At 68.3% G+C, this 17,875-nt stretch overlaps 3 protein-coding genes across 10 annotated transcripts in view; 1 reads left to right on the top strand and 2 right to left on the bottom strand.

Annotated features, from left to right (window-relative positions):
- The window catches only part of TIMM10B (translocase of inner mitochondrial membrane 10B), a 99,767-nt gene that overhangs the window by 81,193 nt on the left and 699 nt on the right, over positions 1–17,875 (top strand). For 2 of the 4 annotated variants that reach the window (XM_074533137.1, XM_074533148.1), the window contains exon 2: positions 17,656–17,699. In XM_074533137.1, the coding sequence (XP_074389238.1) occupies positions 17,661–17,699 (39 nt within the window). In that variant the 5' untranslated portion in view covers positions 17,656–17,660. Of the gene's footprint in view, positions 1–16,540; positions 16,643–17,480; positions 17,805–17,875 lie in introns of those variants that run through there. The other 2 variants (XM_074533126.1, XM_074533115.1) reach the window with 2 other exon arrangements.
- Positions 421–9,772, bottom strand: TRIM3 (tripartite motif containing 3). Of its 4 annotated transcripts, none has more exons than XM_074533015.1 (12): positions 9,536–9,772; positions 8,491–8,632; positions 6,470–6,704; positions 5,938–6,098; positions 5,521–5,701; positions 4,333–5,056; positions 4,093–4,196; positions 3,586–3,753; positions 3,338–3,506; positions 2,559–2,629; positions 2,295–2,435; positions 421–1,067 (listed from the first exon to the last, which is right to left on the bottom strand). In XM_074533015.1, exons 2-12 carry the CDS (start codon positions 8,616–8,618, stop codon positions 915–917), a joined length of 2,235 nt encoding a protein of 744 aa, XP_074389116.1. In that variant the 5' UTR covers positions 8,619–8,632; positions 9,536–9,772; the 3' UTR covers positions 421–914. The 4 variants fall into 4 exon arrangements, with proteins under 4 accessions (XP_074389116.1, XP_074389130.1, XP_074389120.1 ...); XM_074533029.1 differs by lacking the exon at positions 9,536–9,772 and adding an exon at positions 9,479–9,509; XM_074533019.1 differs by lacking the exon at positions 9,536–9,772 and adding an exon at positions 9,291–9,432.
- Positions 12,192–17,506, bottom strand: ARFIP2 (ARF interacting protein 2). 2 transcript variants are annotated; one of them, XM_074533164.1, is made up of 8 exons: positions 17,481–17,506; positions 16,535–16,642; positions 16,353–16,461; positions 14,837–14,952; positions 14,424–14,645; positions 13,984–14,141; positions 13,733–13,907; positions 12,192–13,417 (listed from the first exon to the last, which is right to left on the bottom strand). In XM_074533164.1, the coding sequence occupies exons 2-8, from the start codon at positions 16,631–16,633 to the stop codon at positions 13,262–13,264; spliced, it is 1,035 nt and encodes a 344-aa protein (XP_074389265.1). In that variant the 5' UTR covers positions 16,634–16,642; positions 17,481–17,506; the 3' UTR covers positions 12,192–13,261. The 2 variants fall into 2 exon arrangements, with proteins under 2 accessions (XP_074389265.1, XP_074389272.1); XM_074533171.1 differs by lacking the exon at positions 17,481–17,506 and adding an exon at positions 15,417–15,527 and having other exon boundaries at positions 16,535–16,636.

Raw genomic sequence — 17,875 nt, 5'->3', positions numbered from 1 at the left:
CCTGGGGGGTCCACTGGCCCCAGGGACCTGTGGGGTCTGAGCGGCTCAGCAGGTCACTGACCACTTTCTCCTGGGTACACGGACCAGTATGGAACAGCTCCTACTGCTAGCACAGACCAGTCTGACCCAGTACAGCCCAGTACGAGTACAGACCAGTCCAACCCAAAACCTGCTGCCAGCACAGACCAGTCTGACCCTGTCCCCACTCCAGCCCAGTCCCCGCTCCCAGTGTGTCCCTGTCCCTGCAGATGGGTCAGTGCTGGCAGAACGCCCAGGCCGGGCACTGAGCCTGGTGCCACTGAGCTCCAGGCACGGCTCCTGTCCCTGCTGGCCAGTGCAGCTGGGGGGCCCGCAGGCCACGGGGGCTGCAGGGCAGGGTGTGTGAAGGACAGCCAGGCCTAGGGGCAGCACAGGCCGGGGTACTTCCAGAATACTTTATTTTGTACATACAGTTTTGTCAGCGTGCAGCGGCTGCTCCACAGCCCCTGGAGCCCCCCAGAGCTGTGGAGCAGCAGTGCAGTGGGGCAGCAGGCACACACAGTCACCCCACAGCTGGGGAGGGGAGCTGGGGGGCAGCCCTCAAGGGGCGTGGGGCTCTGCTCTGGCCATCCCCAGCCCCCCACAAGCCCTTCCAGCGGCTCCCCCTGCCCCTCACTCCCCCCACGCCTCGGGACCCTGTCAGCAGGGGCAGTGGGATGCTGGCCCTGCCGTGGGTGAGGGGCCAGACCGTGACCCCCAGGCAGCCCCCACCCCACGGGACCCATCCTCACCCCCCCAGGCCCGGCTGCCCCCTGGGATAAAGTGCACATGAAGCCAGGATGGCGCTTGGGGGGCAGGCGAGGCCGCGGGGCAGCCGTGCCCCCGGTGCAGCTGCAGGCTCCTGCTGCCGTGCCCGGTGCCCGGTGCCGTGCCCGTCACTGCAGGTAGCGATAGGCCTTGAAGCAGTGGTTGCCCGAGTCAGCCACGACCACGTGGCCGTCGGAGGTGAGGGCCAGCCCCTGCGGGCCGTACAGCGGGTCGGCCGCCGTGTTGATGTAGGACAGGAACGAGCCCGCGCTGTCAAACACCTGCAGGAGTGCACAGCGCTGTGCCCCAGGGCCCGGGGACAGCCAGCCCCAGGGACAGCCAGCCCCAGGGATCCCCAGTGGCCCCATGGCCCAGGGACCCCCAGCCCTGAGAGCCCCCAGCCCTGCAGGATGCACTCCCTGTGGGGGCACGGGGTCAAGATCCCCCCTGAGTCTATTCCAGTTAACCCAAGAGGCTCCCAGTTGCTCCCAGGTGAGCCCAGACCCCTTCTCAGTCCATCCCAGTTGCTCTTGGTGTAAAACTCTTCCCAGTTCCTCCCAGTTGCCCCTAGGCCCCCATGGAGCATTCCCAGCTGACCAGAGACCCTCCCCTGTTGCTCCCAGTTGCCTGACCCCTCCCAGCTGACCGCAGCCCCTGCACAGACTCTGCCCCACTGACCCAAGATCCTCTCCAGCCGCTCTCACTCAAACCCAGCTGTGTCCTGGCTCCCTGCAGGTGCCCCTGGCACACAGGTGGGATGGGGAGGGGGCAGGGCTGAGGGCCCTTGGGCTGCACTGGGGGATGTGTGCAGGTATGGGTGTGCAGGTGTGCAGGTGCAGGTGTCAGTGCAGGTACAGGTGTGTCTGTACAGGTACAGGTGTGCAGGTGCAGGCACAAGTGTCTGTCTGTGTGGGCACAGGTGTCTGTGCAGGTACAGGTGTGCAAGCACAGGTGTCTGTGCAGGCACAGCTGCCCATGTGTCTGTGCAGGCACAGGTGTCCATGTGTCCGTGCAGGCACAGCTGTCCATGTGTCTGTGCAGGCACAGGTGTCCGTGTGTCTATGCCAGCACAGGTGTCCGTATGTCCATGCAGGCACAGGTGTCAGTGTGTCCCTGCCAGCACAGGTGTCGGTGTGTCCGTGCAGGTACAGGTGTCGGTGCAGGCACAGGTGTCTCTGTGTCTGTGCAGGCACAGGTGTCAGCGTGTCCCTACCAGCACAGCTGTCCATGTGTCCATGCAGGCACAGGTGTCAGTGTGTCCCTGCCAGCACAGGTGTCGGTGTGTCCGTGCAGGCACAGGTGTCCGTGCAGGCACAGGTGTCAGCGTGTCCCTACCAGCACAGCTGTCCGTGTGTCCGTGCAGGCACAGGTGTCAGTGTGTCCCTGCCAGCACAGGTGTCAGTGTGCCCCTACCAGCACAGGTGTCAGTGTGTCCCTGCCAGCACAGGTGTCGGTGTGTCCCTACCAGCACAGGTGTCAGTGTGTCCCTGCCAGCACAGGTGTGGTACCTGGATGCGGCTGTTGCCCCAGTCAGCCACGATGATGTTGCCGTTGCTGTCCACGGCCACCCCCGTGGGTGCGTTGAACTGCCCGTTGCCCTCGCCGTGCGAGCCAAACTTGAACAGGAACTCACCCTCGGCGTTGTACACCTGGGGGGACGGGGGGTCACTGCAGCCCCCAGGCTGCCCTCGGAGCACAGGGGGGTCACTGCAGCCCCCAGCCCACCCTCAGAGCACCAGGGGCTCTCAGCACCTGCCTGTGCCTGCGCTCACCTTCACAGAGTGGTTGTGGAAGTCGGTCACCACAATCTCATTCTTGTTGTTGACAGCCACAAAATGGGGTCCTGAGGAGACAAAGGGGCTCAGCCCGAGAGGGGCACAGGGAATCATCCCCAGGACTGGAGGACTCAGCCCTGGGGGGAATGGTGGGGTTCAGCCCTGGCCCCATGGCAGGACTAGGATGGACCCAGAGCCCTGAGGCATGGACAGAGCCCAGAACTCAGAGCCCCCAGGATGGAGCCACTGCCAGAATCTGAGGCCAGGGCCCTGGCCCAGAATTGAACCCAGAACCCAGACCCACGATCTGTATCCAGAACCAAACCCAGTGCCCCGGTCTAGGACACACAGCTCAGAACCCAGACCCAAACCCAGAACCTGGAACCTCATCCTAGCCTGGGAACCAGAACCAAACCCTGAACTCAGAGCCTGGGATCTCAGTCCTGAACCAGAACCCAGAGATAGAACCTAGAACTGGATCAGAGCCCTGAACATGGTGCTGGACCTAGAACCAGATCCTGGCTCCCTAGAACCAGATTCTGGCTTCCTGTCCAGCCCCAGAACTCAAACCAGAGCTCAGAACAAGTACTAAGCCCAGAACCTGAGCCCACAGCCCAGAGCTGGATCCAGAAAGCCAGCCTAGAACTGCAGCCTAGACCTGTGCCCCAGCCTCAGGCCGTTCTTGGGCTCCTAGTGCCAACAGCTGTCCCAGCAAGGCGGGGCACACACGGTGCTGCCTGCCCTGGGCTCCCAGCTGGGGGTGCCAGGGGAGGTACCTGCGAACTGGCGCTCGGCGGTGCCGCGGGAGCCGAACCGAGCCACCAGCTTGCCGTTGGGCTGGAAGATGAAGACGCAGCAAGCCTTGTTGTCCACCACGATGATGTGCCCGTTTTTGTCCACGGCGACGCCCTTGGGGCCCATCAGCCGCCCCGCGCCCAGCTTCGTCTGGGGGGCACAAGCAGTGAGGCTGGGACTGCCACGGACCCCCTGCCCACGGCTCCCCCCAGAGCCCTGCAGGCCTCACCTTGAACTTGCCCTCAGGTGAGAACACACTGACCCAGCGGTTGTCGTAGTCGGCCACGATGATGTCACCGTTGGTGTCCACTGAGACCCCCGTGGGGCGCTGGAGCTGCCCCGGGGAACGGCCCCGCACCCCGAAACGCAGCCGGAACTGCCCCTCGTTACTGAACACCTGCAACGGCAGCAGGCTCAGGGAACCAGGGGAACGGCCCCGCACCCCGAAATGCAGCTGTAACTGCCCCCCATTGGAGAACCACTGTGGGGGCCAGGGGAGAGTAGGGGGAGTCAGTGGGGGTCCTGGGACACTTCAGGGATCCTGGAGGGGACTGTACCTGCACACATTGGTTACTGCTGATGGGGTCAGTGGGGATCCAGGGTTACCCGGGGGGGTCAGTGGGGGTCCCAGGGGCCCATACCTGCATGCACTGGTTGCTGCTGTCAGGGTCAGTGGAGGTCAACAAGAGTCAGTGGGGGTCCTGGGGGGGTTTGGAGGTCCCAAGGGTGTCCGTACCTGCACGCACTGGTTGTTGCTGTCGGCCACAACGATGCGGCCAGCGCTGGACGTGGAGATCCCCTGCAGGTTGGTGAACTCGCCCTTCTCCCGGCCACGGCTGCCTGCAGGCACCAGTCAGGGGGCACACGGGGCCCCAGGACACCACTCACCACCCCAGGGAGCCACGAGGAGCCCAGGGAGACCCCACCATCCTGGGGAGCCCCCCATCACCCCCAGACACCCCCTGCCCCCGCTCACCGACGCGAAAGATGAGCTCGTCCTCGATGGGGTTCTCCTTGCGCTTGGCGCTGCCGTACATGCTGGCGGGGCGGCGCAGGGCCTTCTGCCGCACGTGCCCCCCGCCCGGGGACTTGACGCGGCGCTTGGCCTCCTCGGGGGACGGGGGCACGTCGCTGGGGCGCAGGGCGCGCGCGCGGAACGGGGAGCCGCGCACGGGCTGCCCGTACAGCAGGATGGACAGCACGAAGTCGCCCTCGCTGCGCGGCGTGTACACCAGCTCGTAGGTGCCGTTGCGGTTGTCCTGCACCTCGGCCTCGGCCGCGGCGCCGTCGGGGCCCGTCACGGCGAAGCGCAGGCGGGCGCCGCCGCTGCGCACCAGCGCCCCGTCCTTGTCCTTGGTGGTGACGCTGAGCGAGCAGGGCTGCCCCACCACGGCCTGGCGCAGCCCCTCGCCCGTGGCCACCGTGGTGTGCGCCGTGGCGCTGGTGGTCAGCAGCGCGCCCAGGTTCTGGATGGAGCGGCGCAGCCCCTCGGGCTCGGCGTGGAACTCGAGCTGCGCGTTCTCGTGCGGGTGCTCGGGGAAGGGCCGCGCCGCCAGCTCCCGCAGCCGCTCGCCCATCTGCTTCTGCACCAGCAGCACCTCCGTGGCCGAGCCGTGGTGCAGCGCCTGCTCCGTGAACGCGCAGCTGCTCAGGATGCTCTCCTGGCCCTGCCGCAGCACCTCCAGCTGCGCCTCCAGCACCTGCGCGACCAGGACACTACCTGTGGCACCAGTGGGACCCCAGGGCCAGCACCCACACCTGAGCCACAGGACATCATCACCTGTGGCACCAGTGGGACCCCAGGGCCAGCACCCACACCCAAACCACAGGACATCTCCTGTTGCACCGGTGGGACCCCAGGGCCAATACCCACACTTGAGCCACATCCTGGCCCCACTGCAGCACCTCCAGTTGCCCCTCTGTGCACCCTGTGAGGATGGCACGTCTCTGTGGTGTCTGTGTGCGACCCCCACATCCAGCACCCCTAACCAATGTTCTGCCTGCTCCCCCACCTGCACCCCAGCCATGGCCACAAGCCCAGTGCTGGTGCTGCACTGGGACCCCAGCTGTTGCACCGGCTGGGCCCCTGGCACTGGGGCACGGCTGGGGTACCACACACCTGCAGGAAGGGCTGGTGAAGGGCACAGAGCCCCAGGTGTGTTACCTGCTGCTTGGCAGCACAGGTGGCCTCCAGGTCGCGCAGCAGCACCTCCCGCCGCTGCCGCAGCGCTGCCTCCAGCTCCTCGAAGCTGCTCCCGATCTCGGCCTCGGCCTCAGCCCGGCGCTGCCCCAGCTGCCGGCTGATCTCGGCCACCAGCCCCACAGCTGCCGCCAGCTGCGGGAGCCTGCGGAGACACGGGCACCCCCTCAAGTCCCAAACCCCCACCTGAACCCTGCAGTCCCCCACAGCACCCTCACCCAGCTGTGGCATTCTGCAGAGGGAGGACACGGGCACTCCCTGAACCCTCAAACCCCACAGCACCCACGACGCCCTCAGCCACCGTGTGTGGGTGGCATGAAGCTGGCACTGATGCCAGTGGGAGCGGGGCCCTGGGGACGCCCAGCCCGCCCTGTCCCGTACCTGGCGCGCACAGCGTCCAGCTGGTGCTGCAGGGCTGCCTTGTGCTGCTCCAGCACGTCGCGCAGCGGCACGGTGCGGTGGTCCCGGTGCTCCCGCCGCTCGCCCTCCGTGCACTCCCGGCACATGGCCGTCTCGCAGGGCTCGCAGTAGAACTCCATCACCTGCCACACCTGCGCTCACCTGCTGCCCCGCGCTCAGCCCAAGGACCCTGCAGCCCGCCCCAAACCACCCTCTGAGCCCACACAGCCTCTCCCAGACTCCCGGGACCACCGCAGCCTCCCCAGACCCTCTCTGGACCCTTTCTCCAAGGCCTGCAGCCCCCCCAACCCCCTTGACCCTCACAGACCTCCTTAGCCTTCCCCAGATCCCAGCCCTCCTAAAGCCCCTCCAGCTCCTGCAGGTCCCCAGTGCCCCCGAGTCACATCAGCCCTCAGGACCCCTCAGACACCCTGAGCAGCCCCCCAGGTCCCTGCAGCCCCCCCATGAACACCCTGAGCCCCCAGAGCAGCCCCCGGGCAGCCCCCGGCCCCACCTTTCCCTCGTGGTTGGGGCAGCAGAGCGGCTGCCCGGTGGCGGCGCCCAGGGGCGGCAGGGGCGCAGGGGGAGCCCCGCGGGGGTCGGGGTCCCGCTGCAGCACCTCCATCAGGTTGGTGATGAAGAAGTTGTTGGGCAGCGCCGGGACCCCCCGCTCGGGCAGAATGGAGGTCTGGCGGCACACGGGGCACGACAGGGACAGGCTCTGAGCCGGAATGTAGTTCTGCAGACACCTGGGGTCACAGGGGTCAGGGGTCACGGGGGCACTGGGGTCACACGGGGCATGGCAGGGACAGGCTGGGCAGGGACAGCAGTGGGGGCACAGGGGGCACGTGGGTCCAGATACAGGGTCAACAGGGGGACCGGTGAGGGGATGGATGGGGGGACAGGGCCTGCTGGGATGGGGGATGGCTCTGGGGGCAGAAGAGGGGGATGAGGGGACAGACGGATGGACAGGGAGACAGGGGAACAGACGGGCAGGTTGATGGGGGGACAGAAGGGTGAACGTGCCACCTAGGGCTGGGGGCAGATACAGGGTAGGATGGACAGATGAACACGAGGGTCAGGGTGCAGGACAAGGGCACTGGATAGGCCTGGGGACAGAGGGATGGACAGGGGGGCTGCACACAGTGACAGTGGGACAGGAGCAGCAGGATGGACAGACAGGGCAATGAGGAACACAGGGAGAGGGGGGCAGCAGACAGACCGAAGGGCTGGGGTGCAGGCAGAGAGCAGGGGGAGAGATGGACACACGGACATGGGGGCTGTGTGGTGGAACACCAGGGGGTGAGAACAGGGTGGGAGGGACAGACAAACCAGGGGACAGATGGACAAGATGGCAGGGCTGCAGTGTCACACTGGGGTGCAGGAGGAGGGCAGACGGACAGTCACATGGGGGGACTGCACAGTGTCACAGGAGGATGGGAGACACAGATGGACAGACAGACAGGAGGGCTGTGTGGTGTCACACCAGGTGGGGGAGCGGCAGGGGAACGGGCAGTCGGACAGATGGACAGGATGGACAAGGGGTAGCAGTGCCAGTGCCCCTGGGGAGATGGATGGATGGATGGATGGATGGATGGATGGATGGATGGATGGATGGAGCAGGACCAGAGGGCTCTGGGAGCACAGAGAGAGGGGGCCATCAGCAACAAGGCCCCCCTACTTGGGGACCCAGCCATCGTTCCCCCCGCTCCCACAATCGGGGGGCTCAGGGGCTGTGCAGCCCTCCCAGAGAAGAGGGGTGTGGAGGGCAGGGGGTCCCAGCCCCACTGTGAGCCATGGGATGCAGGGGGGTCCCACCCCCACCATGGGATGCAGGGGGGACCCAGCCCCAGCCCCCACCTCTGGGGGCACAGGAGGCCTGACCCCATCTCTGACTGGGGAGGGCAGGGAGTGCAGGGGGCCTGGCTCACACCAGTGGGGCTGAGGGGGGCTCTGCTCACACTGAGGGTTTAGGGGCTGCAGTGGGGCACACCGGGGGTGCAGGCTCAGGGACACAGGGGGTGCAGCAAGGCAGAGGGGGCTGGGTGCACTGGGGGGCAGAGGGATGGTGCTGGAGGGGCAGAGCAGCTGGGGGTGCAGGGGGGCACTAAGGACATGGGGTGCATTTGGAGGGTGGCAGTGCTGGGCTGCAGTCAGGGCTCTGGGGGTGCAGGGGGGCAGTAAGGACATGGGGTGCACTTGGAGGGTGGCAGTGTCAGGGCTGCAGTCAGGGCTCTGGGGGCGCAGGGGGCCCAGGGCACGGTGGGGATGTGCTGGGGATGGAGGCTGGCAGGGTGCAGAGAGCATGGGAGTGGTGCAGGGGGGCTCAGAGACACGGTGGGGATGGAGAGTGGGGGTGCAGTGGGGTACAGGGAGGAAGTGTAATGAGGGGTCCCCCCTCTCACAGAAGGTTTGCAGGCAGGGATTGGGTTCAGGGGGTTCATAGGGGGCTCAGGGTATGCAGGGGGGGCTCAGGAGGGGTTCAGGGGTGCAGGGCGGGCTCAGGAGGGCTCAGGTGGGTTCGGGAGGTCCCACCTCTCGCAGAAGGTGTGCAGGCAGGGCAGCACCTTGGGGTTGCAGTAGCGGTCGAGGCAGATGCTGCAGATCAGGAACTGCTGGTCAATCTGCCGCACCACCGGGCTGGCGGGCTCGTGGCGGGCCATGGCGGCTCCTCAGCCTGGCAGGCACAGCACAGTGAGGGGCACGCACCCTGCAGCGCCCACGGCCGCTGCCAGCCCCAGCCCAGGGCATCACGCAGCACCCACCCGCCCCACAGGCTCGCGGTGGGTCACGGCAGACCCTCCGCCTGAGGATGGGGGAATTTAAATGCTGGGAGGGCACTGCATGGCACCCTGCAGCCCAGCACTGAACCACAGTGCCCCACAGCCCCACAGAGGGCCATAAGGGACACTCACCCCACGGCATGAGGGCTCCACTCCTCGGGGCACCCACAGCCCTCGGCCCCACAGACACCTTGTGGGGCACACACGGGACCCCTCTGGCCCCACCGTGCCCATGGCACCCACAGCCTCCCACAGCACCGCGTCCCCGGCACTGCCCTGCCCCTCCTGCCCCTCGGAACGCACTGACCCACAGCTCCTCTCCTTGGCCCCGTGGCACCATCCATGGTGAGGAATGGCCGCAGGGCACCCACAGCACCCACAGCGGCCGCCCTCCCGCCCCACGGGCACACCCCACCGCCGCCACCGCCTCCTCCCGAGCCCCCGGCACCGAGCCCAGCCCCGGTCCCGTGGGACACCCCTCACCCCCCGTGTCCCGGTGCCGCACTGACCCCGCAGCCCCGTGTCCCCCGCCCCGGCCCCGGCCCCGCTCACGGCGCTGCGGCGGCTCCGCGCTCCAGGCCGCGGCCCCGCCCCGGCCGCCATTGTGCGGCACCGCCCCCCCCGCGGCACCGGGGCACGGCGGGCCCGGGGGTCGCACGGCCCGGGGGGCCCGGGGGGCGCTGCCCGCGGCCATCCGCCCCCCCGCCCCTCACAGCCCTGCCCGCGGTGTGCCCCCTCACCCCCCGCCCGGTGCCCGGTGCCCGGTGCCGGTGCCGCCCCGCTCACCCCGCACTCACCCCCCCCGCAGCCCCCTCCTCGCTCCCGCGCGCGCCGCGGGACCCCACGGCGCATCCTCGGCCCCGGCCCGGGATGCGACAGGGAGGCGGCCGGGCCGGGCCGCACCAACCGCGCTCCGCAGGGGGAGGCGGAACGCGCCACCGCTTCCCCGTGCCACGGAGCCCGCCCCCGAGGATGCCCCGCTCGCGGTGCCGAGGCGCCGCCGCAGGACGCGCTGCCACCCCCAGCTGGGGGGCTCGTGGGGAGGGGGCGGTGGGAAAGTGTGCGCAGCGACCCCTCGGCCCCCCCTCCGGCGGCAGTGGTCTCGCCTGGGCTGTGGCTCTGCAGCTGGGGGGGGCTCCGCGCATCCAGGGGTACCCGGCTGTTGCCACGGCAACCACATCCCGACCCCGAATCTGGGGGGGCTGACCCCAAACTGGAGCGGGAGCAGGGCTGGGGAACAATGTGGGCACACACTGGTGGGTGGGGGCACGGCACGGCGGGGGTACCGAGCGTGGGGTGACGGGCGGGATAAATTGGGCAGTAGGAAGAATATAAAAGGGGGAATAAAGGGAAGGTCACGGCGAACAGGTGGGTACAAAGGGCGGAGAGGGGGATGCACAGGTAAAAAGGGGGGTAACACAGGGGTTATAGAGGGGTGGTATAAAGGAGGTACAGGCCGGGTAAAAAGGGGTTTTTAAAGGGGGGATAGGACTAAAATCAGAGCCCAGTAGGCCCTCCCCAGCCCCTCAGTTTTTAGGGAGCCCACGCTGCTTCCCACCTGCCAGCTGCCACAGCTCCTCCTCCACGTGGGACCCCCTCATCACCGTCCCCCCCTCAGCTGGTGCCCCCCCACCCGTTCAGGACGTGGCATCGAGCCCACGTGCTGCAGCTTCCCGGGAATTCCAGCAGATCCCGGCTGCCTCCTTTGGGTGAGGCACGTGAGGCCTCCTGGACAGGGCATTCTGGCAGAGCTGGAGCTCCAGGGGTGCCGAGGAGGTGCCCCCATCCCCAGGCAGGTCACTGCTGGAGTGGGCCATGGGGAGATGATGGCCACAGGGACAGGAAGGTGCTGAACCAGCCCAGCACATTTGGGGACCCATCAGGGAGACCCACCAGCTCCAGGATGGAGCCAGAGCTCTGCCATGAACCAGCCCCCCAGTAAATCTGTCCCAATCCACATGGGGACCCCAACATGATCTCCTGACCCTCCACCTTGGCCTCAGTGTCTGGAAGGTTCCGCAGCCAGGCCAGACATGGTTGTGCTGCCATCACAGCACCCTGGGAGCAGGGATGATGATGATGATGAGGGTGATGGGGTGACCTGCCCTGGAACAAGGGACCCACCTCCAAGACCCCCCCATCCCCAGCAGGCACCCCCAGAAGCAGCAGGGGGGGCTGAGGCTCTGCGTGTCCCACGCTCCTCCTCCACGTGGGACCCCTGCAGCACCACGGGGATCAGTGCTGGGACACCTGCAGCACCACGGGGATCAGTGCTGGGACACCTGCAGCACAGGAACATCAGTGCTGGGACACCTGCAGCACCCTGGGGATCAGTGCTGGGACACCTGCAGCACCCTGGGATCAATGCTGGGACACCTGCAGCACCCTGGGGATCAGTGCTGGGACACCTGCAGCACCGTGGGATCAGTGCTGGGACACCTGTAGCACCCTGGGATCAGTGCTGGGACACCTGCAGCACCCTGGGGATCAGTGCTGGGACACCTGCAGCACCCTGGGATCAGTGCTGGGACACCTGCAGGACAGGAACATCAGTGCTGGGACACCTGCAGCACAGGGGCAGCACAGGGGCTCCCCTCCACCAAGGGCCTCCACCCGCACCTCCAGCGGCTCCTGCTCCCCACAGAGACCCCCACTCCTTCTCCAGTGCCCCCACGGCCCAGTGGATGGGCCTGGGGGCACAGAGCCCTCATCCCTTGGGGACAGACACCCAGCTGAGCCCAGCGTGGCCAGGGATTGCCCATATCCACCCACATCCATGGCTGGGGAGCAGCAGCACCCCATGGGAGGGTTTCAGTGCTCCAGGGGCCTGGGGCAGAGGGTGTCCTGGAGGAAGGTTCAGGGGGACTGGGAATCTTCTGAAGGCAGTGTCCCACGGGCCAGTGAGTGTCCTGGGGATGTCCAGGAGCCCCGGGGGTGCAGCAATTGGACAAATCCAATTCCGAGAACAGGAATAGGTTGAAGGGCGACGGAGGAGGGCATTGGGTGGCACCAGCCCCAGTGCCTGGCCTGGGGAAGGGGAGTCCATCCTGTGGGACTCCTGAGCTCTCAGTGACACCAGAGGGACAGCGGTGATGGTGCCAGGAACCCCAGGCCGATTGGACCCAGCCTCTCCCTGTGGTGCCCCCCAGCCATTGACTCCCACCTGGGCTGGTTCATGCTGGTTCCATGGGGCTGGAGCGAGGGGTGGCTCCCCTCACCAGACACAAGGGAGCAGGGGCCCCCCACGCCCCTCGCTCGCCCCCAGAGCCCTCTCTCCCGGGCTCCAGCTCACTCCCCTTCCGAGCCTGGGGCCCCAAAAGCAGCAGCCGGCCCCCTTGCCCTAGGGCTCCATCAGGGTCCTCACCCTCGTGGGGCTCGTGCCCCATCTCCCACCCCCCCTGGCAGCCCCAGCCCACAGTGCAGCCCCTCCCTGTCCCGCTGTGGGTCGGCACACACTGATCCGTACCATTTATTGGGGTTTTACACAAGTCAGGGCCTTGGGGGGTCAGACCGTCACCAGGGCGGGGCAGGGGGAAGTCGGATCCCGACATTAAATTATGAGTTAAATTAATGAGCAAGAAAAACCAACAGTTTTGTCTCAGGAGAAAGTGCCCAAGTGCGGGGGTAGGCGGGGGGCCCCTCGTGGGGTGGGGGCGGGCCCTGGCTGGGACCCCAGCCCCCCGTGTGCAGCACAGGCGTCCCAGACCGGGACACGCATGTGCCCGCGCGCGGACACGCGCGGACACGCGTGCACCCCGTGCCTCCGCTGACCTTTGGTCCCTGCTTGGAGCCCCCCGTGCTCCCCCAGGGTGCCAGGGGACCTGTGCCTGGCCAGCGACTCCCCCTGCCACGAGCAGCAGGGCACAGGGACCCCTCACCGGCCCAGCCCAGGCGCCACAGCCCCGGGTGGGGAAGCAGGGGGCTCTTTGGGGGTGCAGCCCCCTGTGACTCAGGAGTGCATGAGCAGCCAGGCTGGAAACACCTGGGAACGGCCTGGAGGGGGCCGGGGTGTCCCTGGCACTGGCGGGCAGAGCAGGAGCCCCCTGGGTGCCAGGGGCAGCCCCACAGCCCCTCCCCAACGCAGTGGGGCCTGGCTGTGCCAGTGCTGCCCCCACCCAGCTCCACTGTGCACAGGGCAGGGGGCTGCCTGGGGGGAGCTGGCAGTGGGCCTGGGAGGGGCGCACCCTCATCCTGCCCCGGGGAGGCACAGGGGGGACAGTGGAAGGTCCTGGCTCACCCCAGGGTGAGTGGGGTGCCTGGGGGCAGCAGCTCAGCCAGCCCCCTTGGGAGTGTCAGGGGCAAGGGGGCTCCAGCTGTCTGCTGTGTGGGGTCTGTGCCGAGGAGCTGCTGCAGCCTGCCCTGAGGAGGGGCTGTGGGATGAGGGGGGACCCAGCCCTCTGGCAGCTCCCCACACCCGGGGTCTCCCCCATCCAAGAGCAGGCCTGGGCTGTGGCCCCCACGAGCCCCCGGCCACAACTGAGGTCCATGTGTGCTCCTCCATCCTATCCGGGGGGCACGGGGGCTCACTGCTCCTCCAGCCAGGAGGGCTTCTCGGCGCCGGGGGTCTTGAGCTTGATGTTGAACTGCTTGAGGGTCTGCTCAAGCTGCTGCTGGTTCCCAGCAAAGTACGCAGAGATGGCGTTGTGGAACAGCAGCAGTTGCTTGTGCATCACCTTGATCTGGGGGGGAGGGATCATGACTGGGGGGCCTGAGCCCACCCCAGCAGCACAGAGAAGGGGTTGGAAAGCCCTCTGAGATCCCCAGAGTGCCACCGCTCCCCCTCTGCACTGCCTGTTCCACCCAATTCGTGTCCTTGCGTGACAAATCCAGTGTGGCTGTCAAATCCCTGCAGGGACCCCATCCCTGCGCCTCCTATCCCTGCACTTCCCCCCCGTCCCTGCCCCAAAGCCCCCCTCCTCATGTGCCCCATCTCTGCATGCCCCACCTGTCTTGCATCTCCCACTCCTGCACCCCCATCCCCACCCTGCACCCACCTTGTTCTCCTCCAAGAACTTGAGCTTGATGGCCACGTCCGCCCGCAGCTTCTCGTACTTGTCCTTGTGGCTCTGGAACTGGCTCTGGGCGGCGTCCAGGCGGCTGACGGCGCCGGCGTCGCGCGGGCCCATGCTCAGCTCCTCCAGGTCCGTGCGGTACGCGTCATACTCCAGCCTGCACGGCACCCCAGCGTCACTGACCTGCCCCCAGGCCGGCCCAGGAGCCCCCAGCCCCCCGAGCCCCGGCCCACCTGGCCGTCTCGTACTGCTTCACTGTCATGAGCGTGTCTTCCATGGTCTTGTTGACCAGCGTGTTGATGCTGGACACAAAGAAGTTGACGGCGCCCAGCAGCGTCTCCCCGTTCTTGCACAGCAGCTTCTGTGTCTCTGCGTTGTACCCAAACTCCTCCTGGGGACACAGGGATGGGGGCACGGTGAGGGGATCCCATCCACACTCCCCTCCATCAAGGGTGCTGGGGGAAAAGCCCCCTGAGACCACCAGGGCCAACCATGATGCAGCACCACCCAGCCCAGCACCAGCACAACATCCACTCTTGTGCAGGTTGTGTTCCTGCCCTGGTGTCCAAGGGTGACCCCCCAAGCCCTGACCCCCACAACCCCAGGGCCAAGCCCCAGCCCAGGTACAGCCAGTCCCTGCCCTCACTGCAGTGTGCCCCCAGCCCTGGCACACCTGGAGCTCGGGGGATTTCTGGCTGAGGTCGGCAAAGGCGTCGCCCAGGGCGTGCTGGGTCTGCACGAGGCTGTAGAGGTGGGCCGTGAGCGCCCGTGCCAGGTGCAGCACGCTCTCATACTTGCGCTTGGTCTCCCGCAGCAGCTCGATCTGGGTCTCCAGCTCCAGGTCCACTGTGCGGGACCCCCGGCCGAAGCGCTCCGACAGCAGCTGCTTGGTGCACTGCAGCAGGGGGAGATGGGCACCAAGGCACGTGTGAGACCCCTAAACCCCTGTGAGAGCAGCTGCTTGGTGCACTGCAGCAGGGGGAGATGGGGGCCCAAGGTACATGTGTGAGACCCCCAAACCCCTCTGAGAGCAGCTGCTTGTGGGAGGGGACAGGAAGGCCCCCCCGGTGTCCCCTCACCCCTCACCTTGTAGGTGTTGATCCCCCACTTCTTGACAATGTCAAACTTCTCCACGGCAATGCCACGCACGACCTCCTCTCCACCGGCTGGGGGTCCGGGGGGCGGTGGGTGCAGCCCGGGGCCTGGCACAGGGATGGGAACCTGGCACCAGCTCCAGGAGGGCAGCAGCCACGGGCACCGGGCAGCCCCAGCCTCCAGAGCCCTTGTCCTGGAGCTGTTTCCACAGCAGCATGCCCAGCTCTGGGCACACGCCCAGCACTGGCTCACAGGCATTGTGCTGAGAACCCTGCTCCTGCCAGCCCCCCTGAGGGTCCCACACGGGGGCACAGAGCCCAGCCCAGACATTTCTGCTTGCACCAGGCCCTGCCCCATCCTCACCAGGCTGGACACAAGGGGAACACTGCCCAGCAGCAGTGGCAGTGCCTCAGGTGGGCTCAGGGGCAGAGGAGCCAGCTCTGAGCCCCCGGGCGCATCAGGGCTGTCCTCTGTCCCAGCACAGGGATCAGCACCAGGCTCTGGCCATGGCACAGCCGCTCTGGGCTCTCACCAGTGTCCCAGGGGAGGCCGGGGCGGGCGGGGGCCGTACCTGCGGGAGCCGCGGCCGGGCGGGCCATCCTGCGGGCAGCGGGCGCGCTGGGGGGCACCGGCGCTCCTCGGGGGGGGTGAGGGTGGACAAGAGAGCCTGGAAACGGGGGGGCTGCGGGGCCGAGCGGGGGGCACAGGGCACGGGACGGGGGGGCAGCCAGGGCAGAGCGGACGGGGGCAGGGACAGGGACGAGAGCGCGGGCGGGCGGCAGCGGGAGAGCGATGGCAGCACGTGAGCCTTGGAACCCAGAGACACGGCCACAGCCACACAGACGGAACCCCAGCCCAGGAACCCCCCGCTGGCCCGGGGCAGGAATCGCTGACCCCAAGGGCTGGGCAGGCCTGGCGTCACAGGGACACAGGGCCAGCAGTGGCGGTGCTCCAGGGAGGCACACACACGTGCACTCACCCTCTCTGCCCACACAGACCCTCCTCAAGCCCTGGGGGACCCTCAGGGAGAGGCCTGCGTGGAACAAGGACAGTGGTGCCAGGTCTCCCGGGGTGCAGAGCCCAGCCAGCCCTGCTGGCACAGCAAGAAGGGATCAGCGAGGTGTGGGCTCGGGACCCCCTGCCTGCCCCCTCATCGCCCGTACATGGATGGACATGGCTGGGCATGGCTGCACAGGGACCAGGACAGACCTGGGATCTTCCAGCACAGCAGGGACTCAGAATCCCACGGGGATGTTCTGGCCAAGGGGATGGAAATTCCCAGCAGAGACACCACCCTGTGGTAGGGGAGCACCCAGCCCAGGAAGAGCAGGGTTGGGGCAGCAGCCCCTGCTTTGCCTCAGTAGAGAGCCCCCCACGCTGCCCCTGCACAGAACCTGAGCCCCCCAGGAGACACCCTGGCTAGGCCTTGTGCCATGAGTCAGGGGCCCCTCAGCTGAGCCCCTCTGTCCCACGACGGCCCCGCTCCCTCCCAGGGCAGCCCCAGTACCTTTGATGGTGCCCGTGGGGATGATGCCTTCGGCTGTGCCCCCGTAGCCGCCGGACACGATGCTGGTCTCGTTCAGGTTGGGTCCCGACACCATCACCTGCTGCAGGTCCTGGGGGCACAGGAGCACAGGAGATGAGCCCTGGGACAGCCCCACACACCCCCGGGCTTCCCGAGCCCCGGACCTGCTCCAGGCCATCATCCTCGGGCAGGCTGCTGGTGTCCCCGTTGCTGCTGATGGGGATCTCCATGGTGGCTGCCTTGCTCAGGATCCCGTCCGACATCCTCAGGGCCTGCAGGGACACGGACGAGGTGCTGGGGCCAGGACCCCCGCCCGGCCGGGGCACCGGCAGCACCCGCGGGGCCGTGCAGGGCCTGCAGGAGGCTGCAGCGCAGGGAGGGGCCCGCACCGGCGGCCGAGCAGCCGCTGCCCCCGCGCACGGCCTCCTGCAGCCGCTGCCCGGCCCGGCCGGCCCCCTCGGGACAGCCCTGCTCCCGGAACCGACCCGCAGGGCGGCACATCCCAGAGGCACCGACCCCACCGTGGCTCCCGCCCCATCGCGCCCAGGACTGCCGGGCTCCCGCCCCTCGGGCTCCCGCTCACAAACCCCGCCGGGGATCCCCGCAGACCCTGCCCGGGACGGCGGCGCTGGCGGCGCCCAGCACGGCCCCGGTCAGGAGGGCGCCCGGAGCCACGTCCGCAGGAGCGCGGGGGGGCCGCAGTGCCCGGACCGGTCCGGGCACATTCCAGAGCAGGCGGGGCCCGGGGCGGGTTCCGAGAGCCCGTTACCCGCGCCCTGTCCCCTCCCCGGCGGGCACGGCGCCCGGCCCGGCTCCAGGGTCCGGCCCCGCGGGCAGAGCCCGCCGCCGCCCAGGGCCATCCTCGCCGGTGAACGGCCCCGCAGTCCCACAGCCTCCGGGGCCGGCGGGGCAGCCTCGGAACGGAGCCGCCCGCAGCCACGCACGGCAAGGCCCGGGACGGGACCGACCTCCGAGGGAACCCCCGGGGGCCGCTCCAGCCGGAACCGGCCCGAGCGGGCGGCGGCGGCCCGGCCTCGCTGCCGGGGCTGTCCGGCCCGGCCCCACCGGTCCCGCGGCCGCTGACCCCGCCCGGCCCCGGCCCGGCCCCACCTGCGCCCCGGCCCCGCCGGGCCCCCCCGCGCCGCTCCCGCTCCGCCTCGGCCCGGACGCGCCGAAAGTGGCGTCAAGGGCCCGGAAGTGGCGTCATTGCTGAGCCGGGAGGAAGTGACGTACTGGAGTTCGGCGTGTGGTTCCGCGGGCGCGGAGGGACCGGGCCCGGCCGGGGCCGGGATGGACCCGGCAGCCGAGCACCGGCAGCAGCTCCGCAGCGTGAGCCTCGGGCCGGGGGCGGGGGGCGGGGGGCAGCGTGGCCCGCGAGGCCTTCATGGGAGGTCACGGCTGCGGTGGCGTGTCCCGGCGTGTCCGGATCTCGAGGTGCCGGGCTCGAGATCGGACACGGGGGACACTGGAAGGGACCCGGGCGTCGCGGGCTGGCCGGAGGGCGC

The sequence above is a fragment of the Zonotrichia albicollis genome, chromosome 2 (genome assembly GCF_047830755.1).
Source record: "Zonotrichia albicollis isolate bZonAlb1 chromosome 2, bZonAlb1.hap1, whole genome shotgun sequence".
Lineage (NCBI taxonomy): Eukaryota > Metazoa > Chordata > Aves > Passeriformes > Passerellidae > Zonotrichia > Zonotrichia albicollis.
Note: the sequence above shows the minus strand (reverse complement) of the source record. Positions and strands in the feature narration are given on the sequence as shown.

Coding starts and splice junctions, on each gene's coding strand:
- TRIM3 (XM_074533015.1), bottom strand. CDS start 8,618: ATGGCCCGCCACGAGCCCGCCAGCCCGGTGGTGCGGCAGATTGACCAG. Junction 5,702..5,937: donor CTGGACGCTGTGCGCGCCAG/GTACGGGACAGG, acceptor GTGTCTCCGCAG/GCTCCCGCAGCTGGCGGCAG. Junction 2,436..2,558: donor TCCACAACCACTCTGTGAAG/GTGAGCGCAGGC, acceptor CCGTCCCCCCAG/GTGTACAACGCCGAGGGTGA.
- ARFIP2 (XM_074533171.1), bottom strand. CDS start 16,633: ATGTCGGACGGGATCCTGAGCAAGGCAGCCACCATGGAGATCCCCATC. Junction 14,142..14,423: donor AGAAATCCCCCGAGCTCCAG/GTGTGCCAGGGC, acceptor CTGTGTCCCCAG/GAGGAGTTTGGGTACAACGC. Junction 13,908..13,983: donor AAGCAGTACGAGACGGCCAG/GTGGGCCGGGGC, acceptor GGTGCCGTGCAG/GCTGGAGTATGACGCGTACC.